At 58.9% G+C, this 22,445-nt stretch overlaps 3 protein-coding genes across 3 annotated transcripts in view; 2 read left to right on the forward strand and 1 right to left on the reverse strand.

Moving 5' to 3' along the window:
• The window catches only part of NXPH4 (neurexophilin 4), a 9,195-nt gene extending 1,651 nt beyond the window's left edge, over nt 1-7,544 (forward strand). Inside the window, exon 2 of the mRNA XM_049625762.1 lies at nt 5,990-7,544. Within this exon, the coding sequence (XP_049481719.1) occupies nt 5,990-6,844 (855 nt within the window). The 3' untranslated portion in view covers nt 6,845-7,544. The remainder of the gene's footprint in view (nt 1-5,989) is intronic.
• Nucleotides 7,545-10,108: 2,564 nt separating this feature from the next.
• On the forward strand, nt 10,109-15,662 carry SHMT2 (serine hydroxymethyltransferase 2). The gene is made up of 12 exons (XM_049625763.1): nt 10,109-10,233; nt 11,221-11,418; nt 12,470-12,549; nt 12,715-12,915; nt 13,227-13,308; nt 13,445-13,567; nt 13,695-13,834; nt 14,180-14,345; nt 14,537-14,636; nt 14,724-14,879; nt 14,964-15,071; nt 15,190-15,662. Exons 1-12 carry the CDS (start codon nt 10,201-10,203, stop codon nt 15,315-15,317), a joined length of 1,515 nt encoding a protein of 504 aa, XP_049481720.1. The 5' UTR covers nt 10,109-10,200; the 3' UTR covers nt 15,318-15,662.
• A 194-nt stretch (nt 15,663-15,856) lies between these two features.
• On the reverse strand, nt 15,857-18,327 carry NDUFA4L2 (NDUFA4 mitochondrial complex associated like 2). The gene is made up of 4 exons (XM_049625764.1): nt 18,028-18,327; nt 17,576-17,664; nt 16,688-16,748; nt 15,857-16,569 (listed from the first exon to the last, which is right to left on the reverse strand). The coding sequence occupies exons 1-4, from the start codon at nt 18,082-18,084 to the stop codon at nt 16,513-16,515; spliced, it is 264 nt and encodes an 87-aa protein (XP_049481721.1). The 5' UTR covers nt 18,085-18,327; the 3' UTR covers nt 15,857-16,512.
• Nucleotides 18,328-22,445: the final 4,118 nt, after the last annotated feature.

Raw genomic sequence — 22,445 nt, forward strand, 5'->3', positions numbered from 1 at the left:
ATCTGCCATTTAGTCCAGCTTGTGTGCCTGTGAGAATCAGTGTTTACATGTGTGTAAAGACTGTGGGTGTGTAAATACGTGTAACTGCGGGGCAGGGTGTGTGCAGAGAAGTGTTTGTGTGTCTGAGGACCTGTGTGTGCTTGTGTGCACTTGTGAGTACCCCAAGGTGGGTCTCCAGTGCATCTGTGTGCTGGGGTACATGCGTTGCCTGTATGTAAGTCTCTGGGGTTTGTGAGTGTCTGTATGCTTGTGGTCCTGAGTGCATTTGAGTGTGGGTATGGGATTGTGAGCCTCAGGGTGTGTTCATATATCTGAGTGTGGCTTATGTGTGTGTGCACTCAGGGCTGTCTCAGTGCCAGAGATGGGAATATGTTGACACGGTAAGAGGCTGGTGGGGAACAGTTTACAAGGTAGCTCTTTGGGAAACCCTAATTGTCCAAGGATAACCCCACTGTCTTTGGCACCACCTGACCCCCGTCACTTGCCCCTCCTCCTGGGCCCAGGACTCTGGGCTTCCGTTGCCCCTGGGGCTGTGGCCTCTTGGCCAGACCTTCCTCCGGATCTTTGTGATATGGTCTCTGACTCCTCTCCCTCTCTGTCTCCGTCTTCCCCACCCCTTGCCAAAGCGGCTGCCTACTGGGAGAAGCAGCAGGCGATCAATAGTCACTAATCACTTATCACTAATTACTAATTAGCTGGGGGAGGGCAGGGGTGAGGCCCTTTGGGACCTTCCAGCTCTATCCTGCCTCAGGGAAGGATTAGGCCCCAGCGAGCCTCTCAGAGCTGGCCAGCCCCAGCCCTGCATCTAGCCACTCCCTCCTGCCTCTGTACCCATCTCCAGCCCCTCAGCTAATCTCTGGCTGGGCCACTTAGGCACGTGCCGCCTAGGCTAGGACCCAGAGCCTTGGCGGGGATTTGGGGGTAATCCGGGCCGCAGCTGGGCCAGGGGCACAGGAGAAGGAGGGCGCTGTGACAGTTCCCTTGGGCCAGATCCTGCATGTATAAGAGAGGTACCCATTGGAAAGGAGAATTTACAGGGTCATGGGATTGGGGTGGGGGAGGAGTTGGAGATCCAGGACTGAGTGACTAGGGAAGAGGTGAGGTAATTGGGGGACAGAAATATGGTAATGAAGGGTCACTGGGGTCAGAGGTGGGGTCATTGGGAAGGGGCGAGATAAACCTTGAAAGAGACCAGGTAAGTGGAGGGGGCATCTCAGGGCTCAGAGATGAAGTCATTGTCAAGGAGACGGGGAACTTTGAACAGATCCCTGCAACTCCACATGATTGGGGGCCAGGAAGGGGACAGGGTACTAGAGAGAGGACAGGGTCATGGGGCAGGGCTCAAGCACTGCTGGGTGCAGTGGGTAGTTGCCGGGCTTAGGGTGGAATCCAGCTATGGGGTGGAAATGGGGAACAGGGAGTGCTGTCTTGAGCGCTAGAAATTGGCGAGTCTCCCCCTCTCCCTCTCCTGCCCCTCCTCCACCTCCACCCCGCCCACTCCCCCTCCGGCTCCGGCTTCGGGAAATTACATCCCCGCTCCGCGGCTCCCACCCCCCCCCCCCACCGCGCCCCGGAGCCCGCGCCTTTATAGGCACATTTATTGCAATAATAAAGTGAGGCGCGGGGCGGGGGGCGGGGGGCGGCCGTTCCCGGGGGGACCGCGCCGGCTCTAGGAAGCAGGGAAATAAAATAAAATAAAATAAAATAAAAATTCAGATAACGGTGAGCCTTGCGCTGCAGGCCTCGAGCAGGCGGGCAGGCGGGGCTGAGGGGGAGGGGGCGCCCAGCCCAAGGGCAGAGCCCGCCCCACCAGCGGTCCCCGCCCCCTCACGCTATAGTAGGGTCTGGAAGGAGGTATCTTCGCTTCCACCTGCCTGGCCCCCTCCGGTAGTCTAATCCTGCCCATCGTCTGCCTTTTCCTCTGACTTGTCCCCCATACCTGGTTCTCAGCTCGTGGCTCCGTCCCTGTCTCCCATCTCCTTCCTTGTCCCCCATTGCCCATTCCAGTCCCCATTTACAATTTGCCATCCCCATCTCCTGGGTCTCTGCATCCCTCAGCATCCCTGTCTCTCTCTGCCCAATAACCATTACCCATTCCTGTTCCCACCCCCAACTGCTCCCCATCCCCATCTCCCAGGTCCTACCCCACTCTCAATCCTGCTTCTCTTTCCCAGTGCCCATCCCTCATCCACCATCCTTGTCCTCCCCATCCCCATTTTGGTTCCCATTGCATTCTCTGCCCCTCTTCATTCCCCTAGCTCCTATCCCATCTACATCCCTGTCTCTACCCAATGCCTATCCACCATTTCTGATCTCTTCTTCATCCCTGTTCCCATGCCTATCCTCGTTCCATCCTCATCTCTGCACCATATACCTGTGCGCCTGCTGAGTCCCCAACCCCAGTCTCAGTCCTCAACCCAGACTGTCCTGTCCTCCCACCAATGTGCTTACCCCCGTCTCCATCCCTGGTTCCCAGCCAGACCCTGTGAATTCCACCCCGCCCTGACTGCGGTGCCCTCCTCTTGTCCCTTTCTAGGTGCAAAGGCTTAATACGCTATTCCCTCCCCTTCCCCAGCCCTGGCCTGGAGCACTGTTCCTTCCCCAACCACGGGGTGCCGTTCCCTTCCCCGGTCCGGTCCGGAATCCTGAGCGGCCCCGCCTGACCTACACAGCCGGAGAGAAGCCAGGGACTGGTCTGGAGGCCTGGGGGAGGTGCGCCCTGCAATGCGGCTGGGGGGCCGACAGCGTGAACCTCCCCCCTTTCCCCCGCGGTCCCATCCCAAAAGAGGCCCCCCCACAGACACACAGTGGAGTTTGTTCACCAGCAAGAGGCAGCCTCAACTCCCCTCCATTGCGTGGGCTCACTGCCTTGGGGGCAAAGCACTCCTGGCTGGGTGCCCGCCCCGCATGGGCCTGGAGGCGCCTGGTGAGGCGCACCCCCCACCCATACCCACACCCCCTCCTGCCACTGAGCACCTCCGCCCCCTGCGGCCGACAGCCAGACTAGCCTCTCCCCTCGGCAAATGTCACCGCGCCCAATTAGCTTAATTAAACCAGTTCTGGAGCGACGGGGACCCCTCCTCGGACAACACCCTGCTCCCTCTCTCAGCTATAGAGGGGGAGGGACACCACCATGGATCTCAGGAAAGTGGGGCTCCTTTCTTACCCTGCTTTCCCTGTTCGTTCCCCCACCCACAGATAGAGACAGATAGCCTGAAGGATAGAGGGAACGAACCGAAAGAGACAGACAGAAACAGGGAGAAAAACAGAATCACGGAAGGAGAAAATTCGAGACAGAGTGAGGAAGAGACTGGGAGAAGAGTCGCGGAGAGAGATGGAAAAACGGTGAAAGAGGGAGCGCGAGAGGGAGAGCGAGCGTGCAAGCGAGGAAGCCAGAGGGAGGATTTTATTTTGTTTTATTCCATGTTCCCATTTCTCGGCTCGTTTCCTCACAGACTCTCACCCCTCCCTGTCAGAGCTCCCCCCAAGGTCGCTTTGGCCAACCCCCCAACTCTTCCCTTTATCTTGGCAGTCTCCTGCAGTAGGTGGGGGGTGTGGGTGCCCAAAGCCCAGGGATTTGCCAGGATCAGAGAAGCGCAGACAGCAATTTGTCTGGAATCAGGGGAGGGGGACACCCAGCACCCTCACCACCCGGCCAAACCTCCTTCCCTCTCCCAGCCCCTGCCTTCATGGAGTTGCTGGACTGAACCAGCCCTGGGCTGGGTGCAGGACAATGAGTGCTGCCTGGGTGTGCTGGGAGTGGGTGTCTCCTCAGAAGCATTTAGGGTCATAAGAGCAGGTGACTGGGTATTGATGGATGCCTCTAGAAAGGCAGTGTTGGGTCTAGAAGGGTGTGCAGATTAGGAGTCAGAGTTCAAAGGACTCCTCCTCCCCCCCCTTCTTTGACTTTCCAGGCAAGGTTCATGTATTCCCTCCTCCTAGACCTCTCTGAGCCCCACCCTGCACTCTCCAAGCCCACTTCCTGGGAAGCCTGCCACCCCTCCCCCCACAGTGGCCTGGGACCCTTCCCACAGCCCCTCTCAGACCCACCCTCCTGGTGTTAGCTGCCAGCTCAAGCTTGTCTGTCTGAGTCAATCACTCCTGCCGCCCCCGCCCCCCTCACCTGAGCTGGGAGGAGGGATGGACGGGAGGAGGAATGAGGGGGGCGATAAATATGTATGACGAGCGGGTGGCGGCAGCATTAATAACCCGGGATCGCAGTGCTGCGGGAATGGGGACCAGGCGGTGGAGATTCTAGCCCAGCAGCTTGACTCTGCCATTCCTGTCCCTTGTGGACTCATAGTGTGTACACAAGGGTGTGTGCAAACAGAGGGGGGCACCCATGCTGCCAGGCCTCTTTACCTACCCAAACCTCTGCGGGCAGGCCACTGTGGAACCCCCAGGGACCATTCATATACAACTCACACATATGCACCCCCCCGGGGGGGAACAGACCGCACCGGTTCTATCATTGTGGATACACTGACACACACCCTTGAGAAAGAGCTCGACACATGGACAGAGGATGATAGGAGCTCACGTAGGAAAGTGACACCTTCAGAGAACCAGACACGGTCAACTGAGGCATACAACTACACCAGTCTCAGTGACGCAACCACCACAAACGGATAGATACACGGCCTCACTCAGGTCAACACACGGAAAGACACACACACAGCCAAGCCAGGCACATTTACAACCTGGGCATCTATACAGAACCACCACGGATGGACACAACAGGCATTCAGCCCCACAAGCAGGCAGACACACACACAGACTCCTCAGACTGATATAGGCAGGTGGACACACACACACACACACACACACACCCCAACCATACACAGCCACTTGAAGCAGACACACACCCTCATCACCATGGGTTGAGACACATGGTGAGTGTGCATGCGTGCACATGCTCACACACACACCATCACTCCAGGTAGACAGACACACACCCATAACCATCCGGGGCTGATAGAAACACAGCCACCCCAGGCTGACACACACAGCACCGGCTCCCTGCAATCTGACGTACACGCAGTAAGGGCCACACTAACCGGCCACAGCTACCAGTCTGACTGACACATTCTGACACTCACGGCTCCTCTCCCTCCCGCTCCCCTCGCTGGAGCGGCATCTCCATATTTCTTCCTCTGGCTCTCGCACGTTTCCTTCACTCCCGGCCCCCCCCCCCCCCACCCCACCCCGCCCGCCCCAGATAATTGATGGCCCGGGCCTGGCCCAGCCGCTCCCGCCTCTCGATCCATCTTGTACTCGCGCCCGCGCTGTCTCCCAGATCGGCCGCCACCTGAGACACGCGGAGACAGGAGAGGGTGGGCGGGGGCGGTCCTCAGGCCCCCTATAAGACCAGGGAAGGACCACTAGGCGGCCTCCCCCACAGTAAGAGCGCTGGAGGCCGAGAGGGGTGCCCACGCAGCCCCCAAGCCTCAATCCACAGCGCCGAGACTCTCCACTATTAGCTCAGTCGGTTTTCCGGGCCCCTCCCCGCCAGGGAGTAGAGGCCGAGGCCTGGGTGGGGGCTTTAGCCTCGGCAGAGGTGTTGGGAGGTCTTCGCTTCTTTCTTGATGCTGACTGTTGACATTGGTCATGGCCTGGCTTGCCTGAGTCCACCTCCTCCCTGGCCCACCATTATTCAGAACCAACCAGGCTCCAGGCCAGGAGAGCCGGCTCCACTCCCTATTCAAAAAGCTTTTGCTTTTTGGATTTCTCAGCCCGCATCGGAGTTCTCTGAGAACACAAGGATTCTCAGTGTCATTTCGCAGATGTAGAAACTGAGGACTGGATCCTGAGTTGGCCAAGAGCACAGAGGTCGAAAGGGCTGCAGGCCTGCACCAATGCACACTCCCCGAACCACTGTGGACTACCCGCTTTCCCCAGGGGCTGGGGAAAGGGGCTAGTGGGGGTAGGGCCATGGGATGGCCTGGCGCAACCCCAGCGTCTTTCTTTCCTGCTCTTTCTTTGTCCACAGGTCGTCAGTGCTCAGATACCAGAGTCCGGGAGGCCTCAGTACCTGGAGCTGCGCCCCGCCGCGGCCAGAGGGGGCGCCCCTGGCCAACAGCTCCCGGTGCCGAGGTCATCCCACGGTCTGGGCACTACTGGCGCCTGGAGCTGGGCCTGGCCGGCTAATCACACCGGGGCACTGGCCCGGGCTGGGGCGCTGCCTGCGCCGCGCACGAAGAGAAAGCCGTCTATCAAAGCGGCCCGTGCCAAAAAGATCTTCGGCTGGGGGGACTTCTACTTCCGGGTACACACTCTCAAGTTCTCGCTGCTGGTGACAGGCAAGATCGTGGACCACGTGAACGGTACTTTCAGCGTGTACTTCCGCCACAACTCGTCTAGCCTGGGCAACCTCAGCGTCAGTATTGTGCCGCCCTCCAAGCGTGTCGAGTTCGGGGGAGTCTGGCTGCCGGGGCCCGCCCCCCATCCTCTGCAGTCTACGCTGGCCCTGGGGGGGGTGCTGCCTAGGCTGGGGGCCCCGCTGGGGATAGCGGCCGCGGGACCCGGGCTAGGAGGCACCCTCGGGGGGGCGCTGGCGGCCCCATTCGGGGGCGCGCTGGGAGTGCCCGGGGCCAAAGAGTCACGCGCTTTCAACTGCCACGTGGAGTATGAGAAGACAAACCGCGCGCGCAAGCACCGCCCGTGCCTGTACGACCCATCGCAAGTGTGCTTCACCGAGCACACGCAGAGCCAGGCCGCCTGGCTCTGCGCCAAGCCCTTCAAAGTCATCTGCATCTTCGTCTCCTTCCTCAGCTTTGACTACAAACTAGTACAGAAGGTGTGCCCAGACTATAACTTCCAGAGTGAGCACCCTTACTTTGGGTAGTGCGCCTCGCACTCGCCTGGGCCCTAAGCTTCCCGCCAAATCCCGGCCTCCCTAAGTGGGACCCTTCCCCGTGCCCCGCAGCTCCTGGGGCCGCATTCACCCCTTCCACTCTGAGGGCAAAGGGAACAGCCTTCCCGGGGACCATCAGCCACCAGGTGGTGTGGGTCCTCCTTTTCCTTATGGGAAGCGCTAACGAGGCGGAGGTGGCTGTAGCCCCTTCCGCTACCTCCCAAAATGAAGGGGCAGGAGCGCAGGCCTGGAATAGGCGGGGCTTGGAGGCGGTCCCAGCGTCCCTTACGTCTGCATCGGCCCCCCCCTTATACCCGGCGCTGGGCTGGACACTCCCTTTGTCCGCATCTGTAATGACGCCTGGCCTGGCACCCTCCACGCACCCTGTCTTACCCCCAGGCGCTTTTCCTCCTGTTCCATCCGGTCCCCACGTAAAGACTGTTAGGCTCGTAAGTTGCGGCCTATCCCCAACCCCTTCTGCCAGCGGTATGCCTGCCCGCCTCCCCCCACCCCCAACCCTAATTAGGGTAGCGGAAGCAGAACTCCTGGGCCTAGGCGATCGACTCGGCCCCTGCTCTCTGCCCACCTCCCTCCTGTCCCTGCAGTCCTGCTCCACCTGCCCCTTTCCGGCTGCTTCCTCTCGGTGATATTTTTTCTACGCCAAAACAGACGGGAAAGGGAACAAAATAAAGTGAAATCCAATACGCGTCTGTGTGAGACCTTTGTAGGGGGTGGTGGTGATGTGGGTCTAAGTCTGGCAGAGACCTGGCCAGGGCCCCCTCCCTGGGCGGCTTCTGGAAACTGAGGCAAATATTGACGGAGTTGGCACCTTGGAGGGCATCCAAGACCAGGTCGGACGGAGATGAGGGCGACCCTTGCGGTAGGAGCCCTGACTGAGGCGGGGATTTTCTCCCAGAGGTGGGCAAAAAAGAGGGGAAGCTGCAGCAGACAGAATGGGGGTGAGACCTGAGAGGGGACTACCAGCGGACTGTTGGCGACGACTTGGGGGAGGAGGTATAAGGCCTTGAAATGGGATCGAGTTGCAGGGACAGCGTAGGCAGAGCGCTGACAACCTGCTAAGCTCCGAGGGGCTGGCGGGAGGCGGCAGGTGGGGGGGAGGGGGAACGGTGTTTGCGGCATCTGGAGTCATCGATCTTCCTTTTCCTTCCTAATTTCGTGGGCGCTGAGTTTGCAGACGGCTGAGGGAGGGAGGCCAGAGACGAGGGGGTGGGGGAAGGGACGAGCGGCGCGAGTTTAGAGAGCCTGGCCGCGCCGCCGCTCGCCGCCTGCAAACAAGGCCCCCTTAAGCCAGCTGCCCACCCTCCCCACCCCCGCCTCCAGCTCCCTGCTGCCGCCGCCGCCGCCGCTAATTTTATCCGCCCCCAACCCTGGCCCGGGCGTTAATTGGCTGCGGCTTCATTAGCAGTTCTCAAGCTCAGCCGCCCCCCTCCCCTGGGGACCCCTGACTGGGGCGAGGGAGGGGGTACGGACAAGCTGAGGCACAGAACGACACCTATCGACACCTCGACACCTCGTCTTCTGCCTTCCTTCTCCTGGAGTCCTGGGCCAAGGTACCGACTCGGAGAAGGCAGTGTTCTCCAGGGAGTTTTGCCCACTAGTCAGTGGGAAACTGAGTCAGAGGTGAGTCCCACCCAGACATCCCTGGGAATGAAAAGTTGGTGATGGGGAAAATAAATCTTTGGATGGATGGACGGATGGATGGATGGCAGGATCACAAGATCAACTGAAAGGAAGAGGGCGGTGGGAGGTGGTTCTGGGTCAGAGATTGGAGGAAGGAGAAGAACCCTAACCCAGGGCCTATTGCTGGAAAGAACTGAGAACACCTGAGGCTAGAGTGGGAGGGAAGGAGGTTAAAGCTAACAGGGGACTTCTGAGGCCTGGTATGAGAGCCAAGTGGGAATATTTGGAATTAGCAAGTTAGCCCATCTGGGCCTCAGTTTCTTCGCTTGTAAGGCAATGATAAAATAGCATGTCCTGGAGATTAAAACTTTGCGTGTGAATATGTTTTGTGATGGATTGTCCTCCTCCACTTCCTCTGACTCACAAACTGCCTCCTCTACAGCCATCCTCTTCTCCTCTCCCACCCCTTCCCCCTTGGACACTTTGGACATCTGGGAGCTGAGTTGCCCCTGCCTGTAATTGCACTTGTTGCATTTTTTCCACCTGTTCGCCTCTTATGTCCCAGCAGTCAGTGATCTATTCTTGTATCTCCAAGGCTATGGCATGTCTGGCACAGAGTAGGAGCTCACTGTGTCTGTTGAATGACTAAATGAATGAATGTGTAATGTTGCTAAGTAAGGCAAGGATTCTCAAAATCACTGCTTTTTAGAATCATTGAAGAGAGGTTTCACTGTCACCACGAGTGGGCAAATGCCCACTCTTTAAGATTCATTGAATTAGAACCTCTGTAGGGAAGCCTCACACTCATGCATTTATACTACATTTCCCAGCCAATTCTGATACCCATGTTTGGGAGCCTACTTGTAAAGGAGTCAATGAGTCCCTCATCCAAAGGATGAGCCCAGATGAAGTCAGGCTAAAAGGAAGATCCTTTCCAGTTCCAAGGATCTTTAGCCCCAGGGAAATAAAGAGGGCTCACTGAGTGCTGGAGCAACAAGAGGTGAACAGATACCAAATTCAACAAATGCAACAACAGGAGGGGGCACCTCACTCAGTTCCAGAATGTCCTGGGAGAAGGAGATACCATGGAGGAGGCAGGTCAGAGGATGAGGGGAGGGTGATTCATCCCAGAGCATGTTTACAAAGTCTCATTTAATCCTCACTACATGTTATTTTTTTTATTGCAAGTGAGGAAACTGAGGCCCAGAGAGACTAATTTGCTAGTTAGCCCAAGAACTGGAACTTGAACTCAGGTCTCTCATTGTTCCAAACCAGGGTGCTTCCCAGGGCTCTCTAGCTCGAATAGGAGTCTTTATATTCCCAAAGAGCCTAATAACGCTAAGTAGGTATTCAGTAGGCACCCAATAAATGGTTGTTGTCTGGAGGACAGGATAAAACACACACACACACACACACACACACACACGCTTCAGGACAGTGAGGAGGTGGGGCGGCACTGGATCTCTTTTCTTTCAGGCGAGAGCCTCTGACCATGGGCTACACATGGGTAACTGAAGCGGAGGAAGTGGGTAAAAACTACAATTCCCAAGAGACCGTAAAGGTCTCACGCATGCGTAGATCTCTCCCCTTAATTCGGTGGCTTCCCGGGCCGTTCTCGCGCATGCGCCCTAAAATCTGTCGTCTTCCTACCCTTTGCTTCCCCCAGCCAGAGTTGGTGGCTGGACCTCCTGCGACCTCCGGTTACGATGCTGCCCTTCTCTTTGCTCTGGGCGACTCGGGTAAGAATGGGGCTTCGGAGATTGGGTGACCAATAGAAAGCAAGCTTCCTTCCTACCCTAGTTCCCTTTCACGAACTCTGGGGTTCTCCTGGCTTTTCCACGCACGTGGTTTTAGTCCTCCGGGAGCGGACGTGCAACTAGGGAATCCTTGAGAACTCCTCACCCCCAGTGCCCGCGGCGTAACTGGGGCCCCTCCTCATTCCCGCAACCAGACGCCCCAGGGCCTGCGACCGCCCATTTCACGTGGCATTAGGGGAGAGAACCGCACCAGATGCCCCGTGGACCCTAGCGGACGAGTGGGGTTCCTGGCCTGGACGGCGAGCTGAGTCTTTCCTGCCAGCTCTGAGCCATGCAGATGATGCAACCTGGCCCCACTGCTTACATCAGGGGTCCCTCAGCTCTATGGGCTGGAAGGAGGTGGGAAAGTGGAGAGCACAGGACAGGATGTGGGTTTTGGCTTCCCTGCAGGCAGGCTCTCCACCGGTCCCCCTTTTCCCAGAGACTGCTAAAGGTCTACTCTGCCACTTCCATTGCTCTGGAAACCACTTCTGCAGCCTATTGCCTGAACCGATTCCAACTCAGCCTCCTCTCCCCGAGTGCCATGGAGGCCCTAGGGGAACACCCTTTTGTGCTTGTGGGTTGAGGAGGTTCTGGAACCCCAGTGGACTGCCCCTGAATTCCAAAGACATAGGCTTCCAGAGGGCAGACTTTGCCCCGTGGCTTTGCAGAGTGATTCGTGGGTCGAGGTGGAGGGAAATTCCGAGGTGAGGTGAATGGACTGACTCAGAACCACCCCCTGGACATTGACCCCAACCTTGGCTCTAGAACTGGCTTTGGAAGGAGGAGGTGGGGATGACGAGAATTGGAAAAGGCTGTTTGGACAACTGGCTGCTAGGTTTGGAGCCAGAATGCCTGATAAGCATGGCTGAGGGTTGTTGGGAGACTATGTGGATGCTTTTTATTTGATCCTGGTTTTTCCTCTCCTAGCCTCTGCAGAGATGGGGTCATCTGGGCAGGATGGCCATACGGTGCCAACACAGTGAGGTGGCCCAGACCCAGACTGGAGAAGCAACCAGGGGCTGGACAGGCCAAGAGAGTCTGTCAGACAGTGACCCTGAGATGTGGGAGCTGCTGCAGAGAGAGAAGGACAGGCAGTGTCGTGGCCTGGAGCTCATTGCCTCAGAGGTGGGGTCTGGGGAGAGGGACCAAGACATGGGCCACAATGGGTGCAGGAAGTAACAGATCATCTTACTGTTGTTTCTACAGATGTACCTTTCAGACTCTGGGCCTTCCTGCTGGGCCTTATCTCCTTGTATCCTCCTCCTCCTCCTCCATTTTAAAAATGTTTATTTATTGGGGGGCAGGAGGAAAAAAAATAAAAATATTTATTTATTTATTTATTTATTTATTTATTTATTTATTTATTTTGAGAGAGAGAGAGAGAGAGAGAGAGCGCGCAGAGCAGGGGAGGAGCAGACAGAGAGGGAGACAGAGAATCCCAAGGGAGCCCCGTGCTGTCAGTGCACAGCCTGATGTGGCGTTCAAACTCACAAAAGTGAGAGCACGACCTGAGCCAAAATCAAGAGTCACATGCTTAACCGACTGAGCCACCCAGGTGCCCCATCTTCTTCTTTTTTTAAGTCTATTTATTTTGAGAGAGAGAAAGTGCGAGCCCCTGTGCAAGTGGGAGGGGGCAGAGAGAGGGTGGGAGAAAGAATCGCAAGCAGGCTTCACGCCCATCTCCCAGCTCGGAGCCTGAAGAGGGACTCGATCCCACAAACTGTGAGGTCATGACCTGAGCTGAAATCAAGAGTCAGATGCTTAATTGACTGAGCCACCCAGGTGCCCCTCCTTGTCTTCTTACTGTGCTCTGAAGAAAAGGCAGAGCAATCTTGATTGTGGGATGGGGACATTAGAGAGCTTCCAAAGCCTTCCGGGGCCCCTGTACTTTAGTCTGGTCCCTTCCCCTTCCCAAGAGGAAAGAGGACCCTAGAAGCACAGGTTCGAATGGACAGGTGGCCCTGCTGGGGACACCTACCACAGAAGCTGGGTTTTTCAGGATGCTTCCTCTGGCCTTTCTTCAGGTCTGACAAGGAACACTGAATGAATAGAGGTTTCTGTAGGGCCTGGCTCCTCCCTGCTGCCCAGGGCTCTGACAGGGTGGGGCTGTGGGGGGCTCCAGGGAAAGGGGCTCAATACCTTCTGTGACAATCCCCCCCACTTCCCCTCACCCCAGAACTTCTGCAGCCGAGCTGCGCTGGAGGCCTTGGGGTCCTGTCTGAACAACAAGTACTCGGAGGGTTATCCTGGCAAGAGGTGAGGCCTAGGTACCAGAGGGCTGGAGGGCAGCCTCAGGGACGGTGCTCCCAGTTACCCTCCCAGCGTGTCTAGAGGAGTGGCCTTCCCAGCCCTTTGCTGCTGGTTGAGGGGGATGGTGGAACCCTTTCTGGGTGCCCTGATATACCCCCCATCTCATGGCAGATATTATGGAGGAGCAGAGGTAGTGGATGAAATTGAGCTGCTGTGTCAGCGCCGGGCCTTGGAAGCCTTTGACCTGGATCCTGCACAGTGGGGAGTCAATGTCCAGCCATACTCAGGCTCTCCGGCTAATCTGGCGGCCTATACAGCCCTTCTGCAGCCTCATGACCGAATCATGGGGCTGGACTTGCCTGATGGGGGCCAGTGAGTATGGATGCAGTGAGTGCTGGGCGTGGTGGGCAGGATGGGCATGAGAAAGGAGTTTTTATTGAACACCTAGTGTGTGCCACACAGGTGGCACATGCAGGCTTCTCCCTGCCCTGCAAGTCAATGGATGAGGAAGAGAAGATCCCAGTAACCGGTGCTCACCATGGAATGGACTGAGCAGTGAGGGTTGCACATACTAGGAGCAGTGTTCCAGGGACAGAGGCCTTTGGAGCCGGGCAGGAAGGCAGTGGTTAAGTCTGGAAGTTACTCGTTTCTGAAGCTGTCTTATCACTGTCGTCCCTTTCCAGTCTTACTCACGGCTACATGTCTGATGTCAAGCGGATCTCGGCCACATCCATTTTCTTTGAGTCTATGCCCTATAAGTTAAATGTGAGTGCTAGGGCCCTGGTGGCCCTCTCCTGGGGAAAGTGAGGGGCTGGAGTCCTGGGCAGCCTTTAGGGTCAAGGAGGAGAGTGAGCTGCCCTGCTTCTGTCTCAGGGTTTCAGCTTTTTGTTTGTCCATCCAGCCCAAAACTGGCCTCATCGACTATGACCAGCTGGCACTGACCGCTCAGCTTTTCCGACCACGGCTCATTATAGCTGGTACCAGTGCCTACGCTCGCCTCATTGACTACGCCCGCATGAGAGAGGTTGGTGTAGGGCTGGAGTACCAGCCACTTCCCAGGGCGGGTGGGGGGATTTTGGAGGGGGGGGGCAGCCTTGGGGAGGCCTGTCTGGGCCCTCCCCAGGCTAAGGCCTGTCTCTGTACCTGCCCAGGTGTGTGATGAGGTCAAGGCACACCTCCTGGCAGACATGGCCCACATCAGTGGCCTGGTGGCTGCCAAGGTGATCCCCTCACCTTTCAAGCACGCGGATGTTGTCACCACCACCACTCACAAGACCCTTCGAGGGGCCAGGTCAGGCTCCCCTGAGGTCAGGCCTTGCCCTTCTCTGCCTTCACGCCCTATTCCAGGGGCACTGTTGGGCTGGATCTGAGAAGAATTCGTTCCCATCTGAAACCCTGAAGATTTTTGCCCAGTCTGTGATGACTCTCCTCCTTGTGCGCATGGTGGCAATTCCCCACTAGGGGATTCGGGGGTGGGAGTGAGGGGCTGCTCTCCTTGATTACTGGAGTTCTACATGCTGGCCCAACTGAGGTAGACTGAGAACTCAGTGGGTCCAGGCCAGGCCGCTTCCTCTGCTTTTCTCCTCCCTTATCCTTTCTTTTTAACTTAGATTCTGATCACCTGCCTCCCACACAGGTCAGGACTCATCTTCTACCGGAAGGGGATGCAGGCTGTGGACCCCAAGACCGGCCGGGAGATCCCTTACACATTTGAGGACCGAATCAACTTTGCTGTGTTCCCGTCCCTGCAGGGGGGGCCCCACAACCATGCCATTGCTGCAGTGGCTGTGGCCTTAAAGCAGGTTGGGGAGCCTACTGTTGTGGGGTGGGGAGGGCCCTGGGCTGGAGGCTTAGACCCTGTTCCATGCTAACTCAGTTGCAGCTGATGGAAGGGAAGTGCCCGGATGGGGTCAGGGTTGGGGTCACAACTGTGGTGGAGGTGGAGCAGAAGGGGTATGGCTTGGAGTCACAGGTGCTACTGTCTTGTCTCCAGGCCTGCACCCCCACGTTCCGGGAGTACGCCCTGCAGGTTCTGAAGAATGCTCGGGCCATGGCCGATGCCCTGCTAGAGCGAGGCTACTCGCTCGTGTCTGGTGAGCCAGGGGGGTGGGTGAGAGCCTCTGCAGCCTCAGACAGAGGCCTAGAACTCACCCCTCCCTGCCTATCGTCCTTCCCCTTAGGTGGCACCGACAATCACCTAGTGCTGGTGGACCTGCGGCCCAAGGGCCTGGATGGAGCTCGGGCTGAGCGGGTGCTGGAACTTGTATCCATCACAGCCAACAAGAACACCTGTCCCGGAGACCGAAGTGCCATCACACCTGGGGGCCTGCGGCTTGGTGAGACCTGAGGTTTGAGGAAGGAAGGAAGGATGGCTGCCAGGTGGGCTTGGGCTGTGCTCATCCCCTCTGCCTCTCTCCCAGGGGCCCCAGCCTTGACATCTCGACAGTTCCGTGAGGATGACTTCCGGAGAGTTGTAGACTTTATAGATGAAGGGGTCAACATCGGCTTGGAGGTGAAGAGCAAAACTGGTGAGTGGGCAAGACCCTTCCTAGCTAGCCAGTTTACATTCCCTGTCTGTCCCTCCCCCTGGCTGATCTAACTGCCTTCCCTGAAGTTCTGACGACTTTTTTCCTCATCCCCCTCTAGCCAAACTCCAGGATTTCAAATCCTTCCTGCTCAAGGACACAGAAACCAGTCATCGGCTGGCCGACCTCCGGCAACGGGTGGAACAGTTTGCCAGGGCCTTCCCCATGCCTGGTTTTGATGAGCGCTGAGGGCACATGGGAGAGGAGGCCCATAGACTGAAATTTATTCTCCTTCGGTCTGCCTGGGCCAGTGGAGGAGAACGACTATCTTTCAATTTTTTGCTAGGGGAGAGAAAGCCTCCCACTTAGGGGAAGAGCCAGGTATATTCTGGACTTTGTAGCTGAGAAGATTTCTTTTTGTAACAAGACTTAGAAAGAGGAGGCCTGGGGCTTTCTGCCCTGAACTCTTCCATTATCTCAGTGTTCTAGACTCCTTGCTCTTACTTGGAGAGGGGGGAGTTGCCCTTGTGAGCCAGAGGAAGGGGTGGGTAGGCGCCGCCTTTCTGTTTTTAATCTAATAAAATGCTAACCTGCTTTGAGCTCTCCTGTCACTGTGGGAGGGGTCCCCTGGGCCAGGTAGTGACTTGTCTCCCTCAATGTGTCCCTCCCTTTCCTACCACCACCATCCCCACCACAAGGACACCCCCCCCCCCCCCCCCCGGGCTGCAGCCTCCTTTCTCTGTCTCTGATCAGAGCCGACACCAGACGTGATTAGCAGGCGCAGCAAATTCAATTTGTTAAATGAAATTGTATTTTGCCCACGGCTGCTTCTGTTTGATCCCAGGGGACCGAGGGGAGCAAGGGAGGGGCAGAATGGCAGGGGGAGGCCCAGGTGCGAGGCGGCAGGAGGGGATGCCTGTTGGCGCGGGAGGCAGCGGGCTTGGGCACAAGGAGGAGCGAGGAGGTGCCTCGTGCAGGCCTCGCTGGGCGGCAGGCAACGAGCCCGGTCGAGCCAGAGCAGCGCCGCCCCTGCGCTGGCGCCGGGCGCCTGGGCTAACGTGGGGCCCGCCACGTCACTTGGCACGAGAGGCCTCCGCTTGCTCTTGGCTCACGTTGGCCACGCTCAACACGTAGCCTGAGCCACACCCTGCAAGGGCTGGGTAGGGGGGCAGAGGGGCTGGCTTGAGCCGTTTGGGTCAACCCGCAGTGTAACTCCTCCCCCTCGTGGGATTCCAGCTGAGGGTCAGAGGCGCTTCCGCTGCTGGGAGCAAGGGAAGGGGGTGGGGAGCTGCCTCCCCTCCTGTGGGAACGAAGCCTGTGTAAGCAGCAGCTGGACGGGGTGGCTAGAGTGGCGCCCTGGGGGCAGGGGGCAGAGAGTGGAAGAAATGAGTCGGCTGGCTGACTGGCTGACGGTGGTTTACTTCTACCTCGCATCCTAGCGAGCTCAAAAGTCCGGCCGGTCCTTCTTCAGCTTCTTATAGTCGGTGGAAACTGCAAGAAACTATAGGAGGGAAAGGGGCAGTGAGTGCCCCAGGCCTCCCTTTGTGGCCTGGGGTGGGGAGGGTGGTCCTGGGACCGAGGATGGATGGAGGGGAAACCCTAGAGCCACCGGGAGATACCTTGTATTGGTCATTGGGGCTCAGGCGGTTCCAGGGCTCCGGGTTGTTCTTTCTGTCCCAGCTACAGAAAGGGAGGGGGATGGTCAGAATTTTCTCTCTGGAAGCTGGGACTCTGATGCCTAAGGTGACACACAGGGTCTCTGCCCCCACCTCAGCACCCCCGTCCTCCCCTGGGGGCCCCATGTCCCAGAGACTGACAGAGGAGGGGGCAAGTTAGCAGGTGCTGAAGAGTGAAACAAGAAGGCTGTCACCACTGTCAGTATGGGGCCAGGTGACAGACTGACAACCCAGCCCAAGGGCCTCCCCCCTGCTCCTTGCCACCCCAGGTTACCAACCCACCCCCCCCCACCCCCCAGAGCAGAGCGGTGGGAATCAGGCAGAGATCCTGAGAGGGCTGAGGTTTCAGTGATGTGCCTCAAGTACCGATAACGCTGTAGGTGCTCCTGAGGAGCCCCCCACTCCCCACCCCCGCTGCCTTTGGTGGGGCTTTGAGTCTCTGTGCCACCCTAGCCCCGAAGACGCCCCTAGCAGCTTGCCCGGCCACACCCCCAGCACTCAGGCGGGGAGGTGGAGGTACCCAAAGGCCGCCCGCCGGCCAGCGCGTCACCATGGCAACCGGGCCGGGAGCTGTGCGGGTTCCGCAGCCCAAAGCGGGTCGAGTCTGGGGCCCCGAGGAGTGAGTGGTCGGGTGGGTGGGAGGGAAGGCCGGGGCCTCCCAGGCCAGGAGCGGGCTCCAGCCCGGAGTTGCCTGGCGGTGCGGACGCAGGTGCGCTGCCTGGGAATCCCTGCAGGGACTGGCCATTCGCACTGTTCCCGAGAGGCCCTCGCCTTCCTACCCTATCTTGCCGCACCCAGGCCCCCTGCTCGCGTCCCAAATCCGGTCTTTACCAGACGTCGGGGCTGCGCAGGGCGAGTCTCAGCAAGTACAGCGCAGCGCTGCCCATTCCCAGACCAATGAAGCCGATCATCGGGATGAGCTGCGGAGAAGACGGAGGGCGCTTTCAGGGTCAGCCCCACTCCCCGCAGTCCCAGTCGCCTCTTAACGACCGTCTCAGCCAGCACCCGTCCCCACCCCCACCCGGGTCTGGCGCTCCCTCCCTTCTGGGAGAGGGGACCTGGAACCTTCCACACCACATTTCCAGCCTTCGTCTCCCTCACCCCACGGCGAGCCGCTCCGAGGTGGATTCAAGAGACACGGGGCACATTGCCGGGATAGATTGAGGGCACGCTGGAAAAAGCTTAGGAGCAATGGGGGAACCGGGCAAGAGGGAGATTTAGGGGCCGCCAGGGAAGCGAGAGAATTAGGAGTTAGATACAGTGGCTCCGAGGACCCAACTCACCGCGGGATGTCTCTTGATCTGCCGGTAGAAGCGGGCCCCGACACTCGTTCCCGCCATATCGCCTCTCCTGTGTCAGATGTTCCCCAGCGGCTCTGCTCCCTCACTCCTCTTGGGGTCCCGCCCCCGGCTGGGGAGGGGTCAGCCCAGCCCGGCACGGCCCGCTCCGGCAGACTCACCCCGCCCCCACTCATCTCTTCTTCCTCCCGCAGTTCCGGGCTCAGAGCGGGAGAACTCTTGGGGAGCAGAGGGCTTTCTGCTCCTCCACTCCTCCAGATGCCCGCACCCTGGCGCAGAGGACACCCTCATCCCTGGGGCCTGGGGCTGGTCTGAGAGAGACACTTCACAGGCTTTGGCCAAGAGACTGAGGGAGGACCCGGAGGAGGGAAGAGGGACTCACCATGGGACAGGGAGTCAGGCAGACTTGCAAGCGGAGGGCAGGGGGTGGAGTGTTCCTGGGGTGGGGGTGGGGCAGGAGGGGCCAGGGGCCAGTGAGGGCATCTGAAGCACCTCTCTGACACTCCTAGAGCTAGCAGATCCCGAAGGTCCTAGTTCTGTCTCCCTCCACAGTGTAGTGGGAGGAGGAGAGGGACGGACAGACCCACAGCACTAAAGCAGTCCCACCTCCTCTAGTTCTGGGTAGTTCTCCTAGTTGTGTTGTGGTTGGCCTGGAATAGCGTTTGGAGGCCAGGAGAGTGTTTAAACCTTGCTCAGGATAGAATAAGTCAGTTTTCAAAGTTTGGAGGGGGGGGGTGGTTGATAGACTTGCTCTGCCTACCTCCAGTAGGGGCCAAGTCGGAGCCACCCAAGGAGTCCACTCTCTGCTCTGGCTGTGATAGGAAGAAAATGGGGTGAGGGAAATAGTCAAGGGGAGACAGAAAAGATGGGTGAAGGAGGAAAGAGAACAAGACACACAGATGGAAGTTCAGAGCCTCCCTTTCTGCAGCCAACTTAGCTATCCGCTAGGCTGTTAGGGTGGCAAAGCTCACTGCCACCGTCTTTGGGGAATTGGGGTCGTAGGGACCCAGGCGCCTAGTCCTAACCACCTCTCCTCACTGCCAAGCTAACTTCCATCCTCCCACCCTCCTCCCTCCCGCCCCGCAGCCAAATCCGGCAGAGCTCCCCGACTTCTCCCCTCCAGAGCCCTTCTCCCCTCCAGGGCTCTGGACAGGGGCGAGTTGTGCACCCACCTCTGGGGGGTGGGGTACAGGGAAGGAAGCGACCCTTCCTGGGGGCCCCCTCCCTTTCCCGGCGCTGATACCTCCCCCGCCCCCTGCGCTGACAAGCGCGGCTGTAATTAGGCTGCGGGGTCCCCGGCTCTCCGCCTCCCTCCGGCGGATAATGAGATAAAGTGTCAGAGACACGGCGAGAACAAAGAGACAGAGACTCGCTGCGATGTGTGTTGGGGGGGGGGGGGAGGGCGCGGAGGAGGGGGACTGACGGGATGTCAGAACCTGGAGCAGCACAGAGCCTGGCCCTCCCAGAGCATCCGCACCTCCAGGGCCGGGCCAGGGAGTGGAGTGTCCTGTCACTCGTGCCCCCCAGCCCTCCAGTCTCCGGGACTAAAAATCAATCCTGGAGCTCGATCTCCAGGGGCAGCACATCTGGGCTGTACATCTGGCTCTGTGTGGCACAGCTGGGGCGCCAGGACGCCAACAGGGACGTCCGGGCCCCTGCGCCACGCCCCTTTGTTTCTCGGGGCCTCACCCACGCTCCCGCACCATTTCTTGCGAGTTTTGGTGACCAGAGTCTAGCGCGTCCCGAACTCTCTGCCCCGCCGCTTTCCTAGACACGCCGCTGTTCCTCCTGCTGTGGGCCTCCACCTCCACTTTCCAAGCGCCTTATTACCTTATTATTGCTTCTGCTCTGGCCCTGCCAGGGCTCTTTGACCCTGCACCCGTTTCTGGTGCCAGTCTCTGAACCCTGGTCTGAGATCCTACTTCTTAGCCCCCTCCCATTTCTGGATCGTGATCTGTGCGGCCGAGCTGGGACTCAGAACTCCGTGAGTTCCGGATCCCTTGTCTCCCCACCTTCCCGCACTTTCCCATCAGAAGGACTCAGGCCATGCTGACTGAGCCGGGTGAGGAACCGCAGAAGTCATTAGCTGCGGATTAGGCGTGGCCTGGGGCTTGCGGGGGTCCCGTGGGGACCAGGTTCTGAACGCGAAATCGCGCCAGGACACTAATCCGCCGGCTGGCTGCACCGCTTGTCAAAAGCAGCTAGGCTGGGCGGAGCGAGCTGGCTGCTGGGGCTAAGGGCGCAGGGCGCCCCCTGGAGGTTGAGCTGCTCCCAAGCTCTCAGGGGAGGTGCCTCGGGCGCCCCCTATCGGGTCGCGCAGGCTCTGCGCCCCACCGCTTTCGGGCAGGTTAAGTCAGTGCCTGGAGTGTCCGTCCACGTCCCGCCTGCGGCTCCTGCTACTCCCGCCGCCAAGGCACTGGGTCCCGCAGTCTCCCCTCTTCTGGTGTGAGGCGGGGTCAGGGGCAGGTGCGGAGACGGAATGGTCCATCTCCCACCTCGCCAGCTATGGGTGGCACCACGGGTTCAGGCTGGTCCCTCTTGCGCAGCTGGTCCGCTCCAGACCCCAATGCTGGGGTCCTGCCCTAAGACTGCCCTCTGCCTTCTGACCCTGCCTACCCCAGTCTCTGACTGCCCTTCTTTCTGGCTCTTTATTCTTCAGGCCCTAACTCTGTCTCTCTGTGTCTGTCTCTGTGTATGTCTGTCTGTGTCTCTCTGTTCCTTATCATTCTGGCTGTGTCTGTCTGTCTCTCCCTTCGCAGCTCTCTCTACCAGGCTTTGTCCTTCTGCATCTGTTTCTGTGTCTCTCTGTGTTTGTCTCTCCTTCCCTCTACATCTCTCTACCCTCTGCATCTCTCTTTACAAATGCCTGTCTGTCTCTGACTCTCTTTCTCCCCTTTCCCATCCCCCAGTTCTATTACTATTCTCTGGCTTGCTGCCCCTGGGGGGCTGCAGCAGTCCAACGAGACAGCCTGGGGACACCTCAGGGCACTGCCCGGGGTCCACTTCCCGGTCACCTCCACATGCCCGTCACCTCTGCGCGGCCTCCTGTCTTCCCTCTGCAGCTGTGGGGCGTGGAAGGGGCGCCCGGGGAGGGAAGACACAGGGCCCAGCATCTGCTCGGGAGCCCCGGAGCCCCTGACCCCCTCTGCCGCTATTAAGGGCGCCGGGTCCCGAGGCTCCGAGAGATGATCATGATTGCATCAGCCAGACAGCCGCGGAGCCGAGAGCCGCGCGGCGAGCGAACGAGCGAGACAAAGACGCCCGCGCCATCTGTTTATGCAAAGCGCTCTCCGCCGGGGACCCCGGCGTCCCGGTGCCTGGCCCGGCTCGGGGCACAGGGTCAGGAGCCCGCTCCTGCCCGGCGCCCCCGCCGCGCCGCGGCTCCCCCCTCCCCAGCACCCAGAGGGGCCGCGGGGCGAGCGGAACGGAGGGGGGCGGGGGTGTTGATGTGATTGGAGCGGACGCGGCTGTTTCTTCAATAATGGATGGAGATGATGCGGACGGCGGAGCCAAGCCCGCCCGGAGAGGAGAGAGGAATAGAAATGGGGAGAGGAAGGGGCGGGTGTGGGAGACTCACCCAGGCGCGCGCGCGCGCGCGCGCACACACACACACACACACAGGAGCGAGCGTGCGTCACACTGTCATTCGAATACACTGTCGCGCGGCTCACACCCAGGCACACGCCCACGCACTGTCACGGAGATACACACACCTGCAGGCGGAGACGCCAGAGCAATACACACTCACCAGTGGCTCTTCCTGATTTTCACACATACACAGTCCTGCAGGCAGAGACACGCGGAAATGCCCACACCGGGGCACACCCAGGCGTGAAGATCGCACAGACACACAGACATGCCAGAGCACGTATGCACACCTAGACACCCAGGGGCTAAGCCAGACAAAAATTATAGAGGTTGAGTGGGAGCAGAACAGGGACAAGACTGACAAATACATACTTAGGGCCACGGACACACACCAGGGGCACACATACCAACAACATACGCTACACCTCGTGCTCTGATATACACACCTCACACGCTCGGGTCACAGGCGCGTGCACACACACACACACACCAGAGGCATAAACACCCATAATCTCCAGGGACACAGACCACTACCAACCCCCACACGTTCAGAGGTTCCCACCCACACATATACAGGAGCTGCTGTCTGTGCCCTCCCATGGAAGAGTATGGCAGAGAGGTCGCTGGAGTCCCAGGAGCAGGCCTTGTTAGCCTAGCCACATAATGAGGTGTTGGTTACAGGAAGTGCCCGGGGCTGTGGACCCTGCTCCCCTGCTTGACTGACTGCTAGTTTCCTTCCTTGGCCCCTAGGGTGGGTGGTGCACACCTTGGGCCACTCTGACAACAGCCAATCCAGCCAGTCCCAACCCCAGTAC

Source organism: Panthera uncia, chromosome B4 (genome assembly GCF_023721935.1).
Source record: "Panthera uncia isolate 11264 chromosome B4, Puncia_PCG_1.0, whole genome shotgun sequence".
Lineage (NCBI taxonomy): Eukaryota > Metazoa > Chordata > Mammalia > Carnivora > Felidae > Panthera > Panthera uncia.

Coding starts and splice junctions, on each gene's coding strand:
- SHMT2 (XM_049625763.1), top strand. CDS start 10,201: ATGCTGCCCTTCTCTTTGCTCTGGGCGACTCGG. Junction 12,916..13,226: donor GACTTGCCTGATGGGGGCCA/GTGAGTATGGAT, acceptor GTCCCTTTCCAG/TCTTACTCACGGCTACATGT. Junction 14,346..14,536: donor TGGCTGTGGCCTTAAAGCAG/GTTGGGGAGCCT, acceptor TCTTGTCTCCAG/GCCTGCACCCCCACGTTCCG.
- NDUFA4L2 (XM_049625764.1), bottom strand. CDS start 18,084: ATGGCGGGAACGAGTGTCGGGGCCCGCTTCTACCGGCAGATCAAGAGA. Junction 17,665..18,027: donor AGATCAAGAGACATCCCGCG/GTGAGTTGGGTC, acceptor TCTTCTCCGCAG/CTCATCCCGATGATCGGCTT. Junction 16,749..17,575: donor CTGCGCAGCCCCGACGTCTG/GTAAAGACCGGA, acceptor CCCTTTCTGTAG/CTGGGACAGAAAGAACAACC.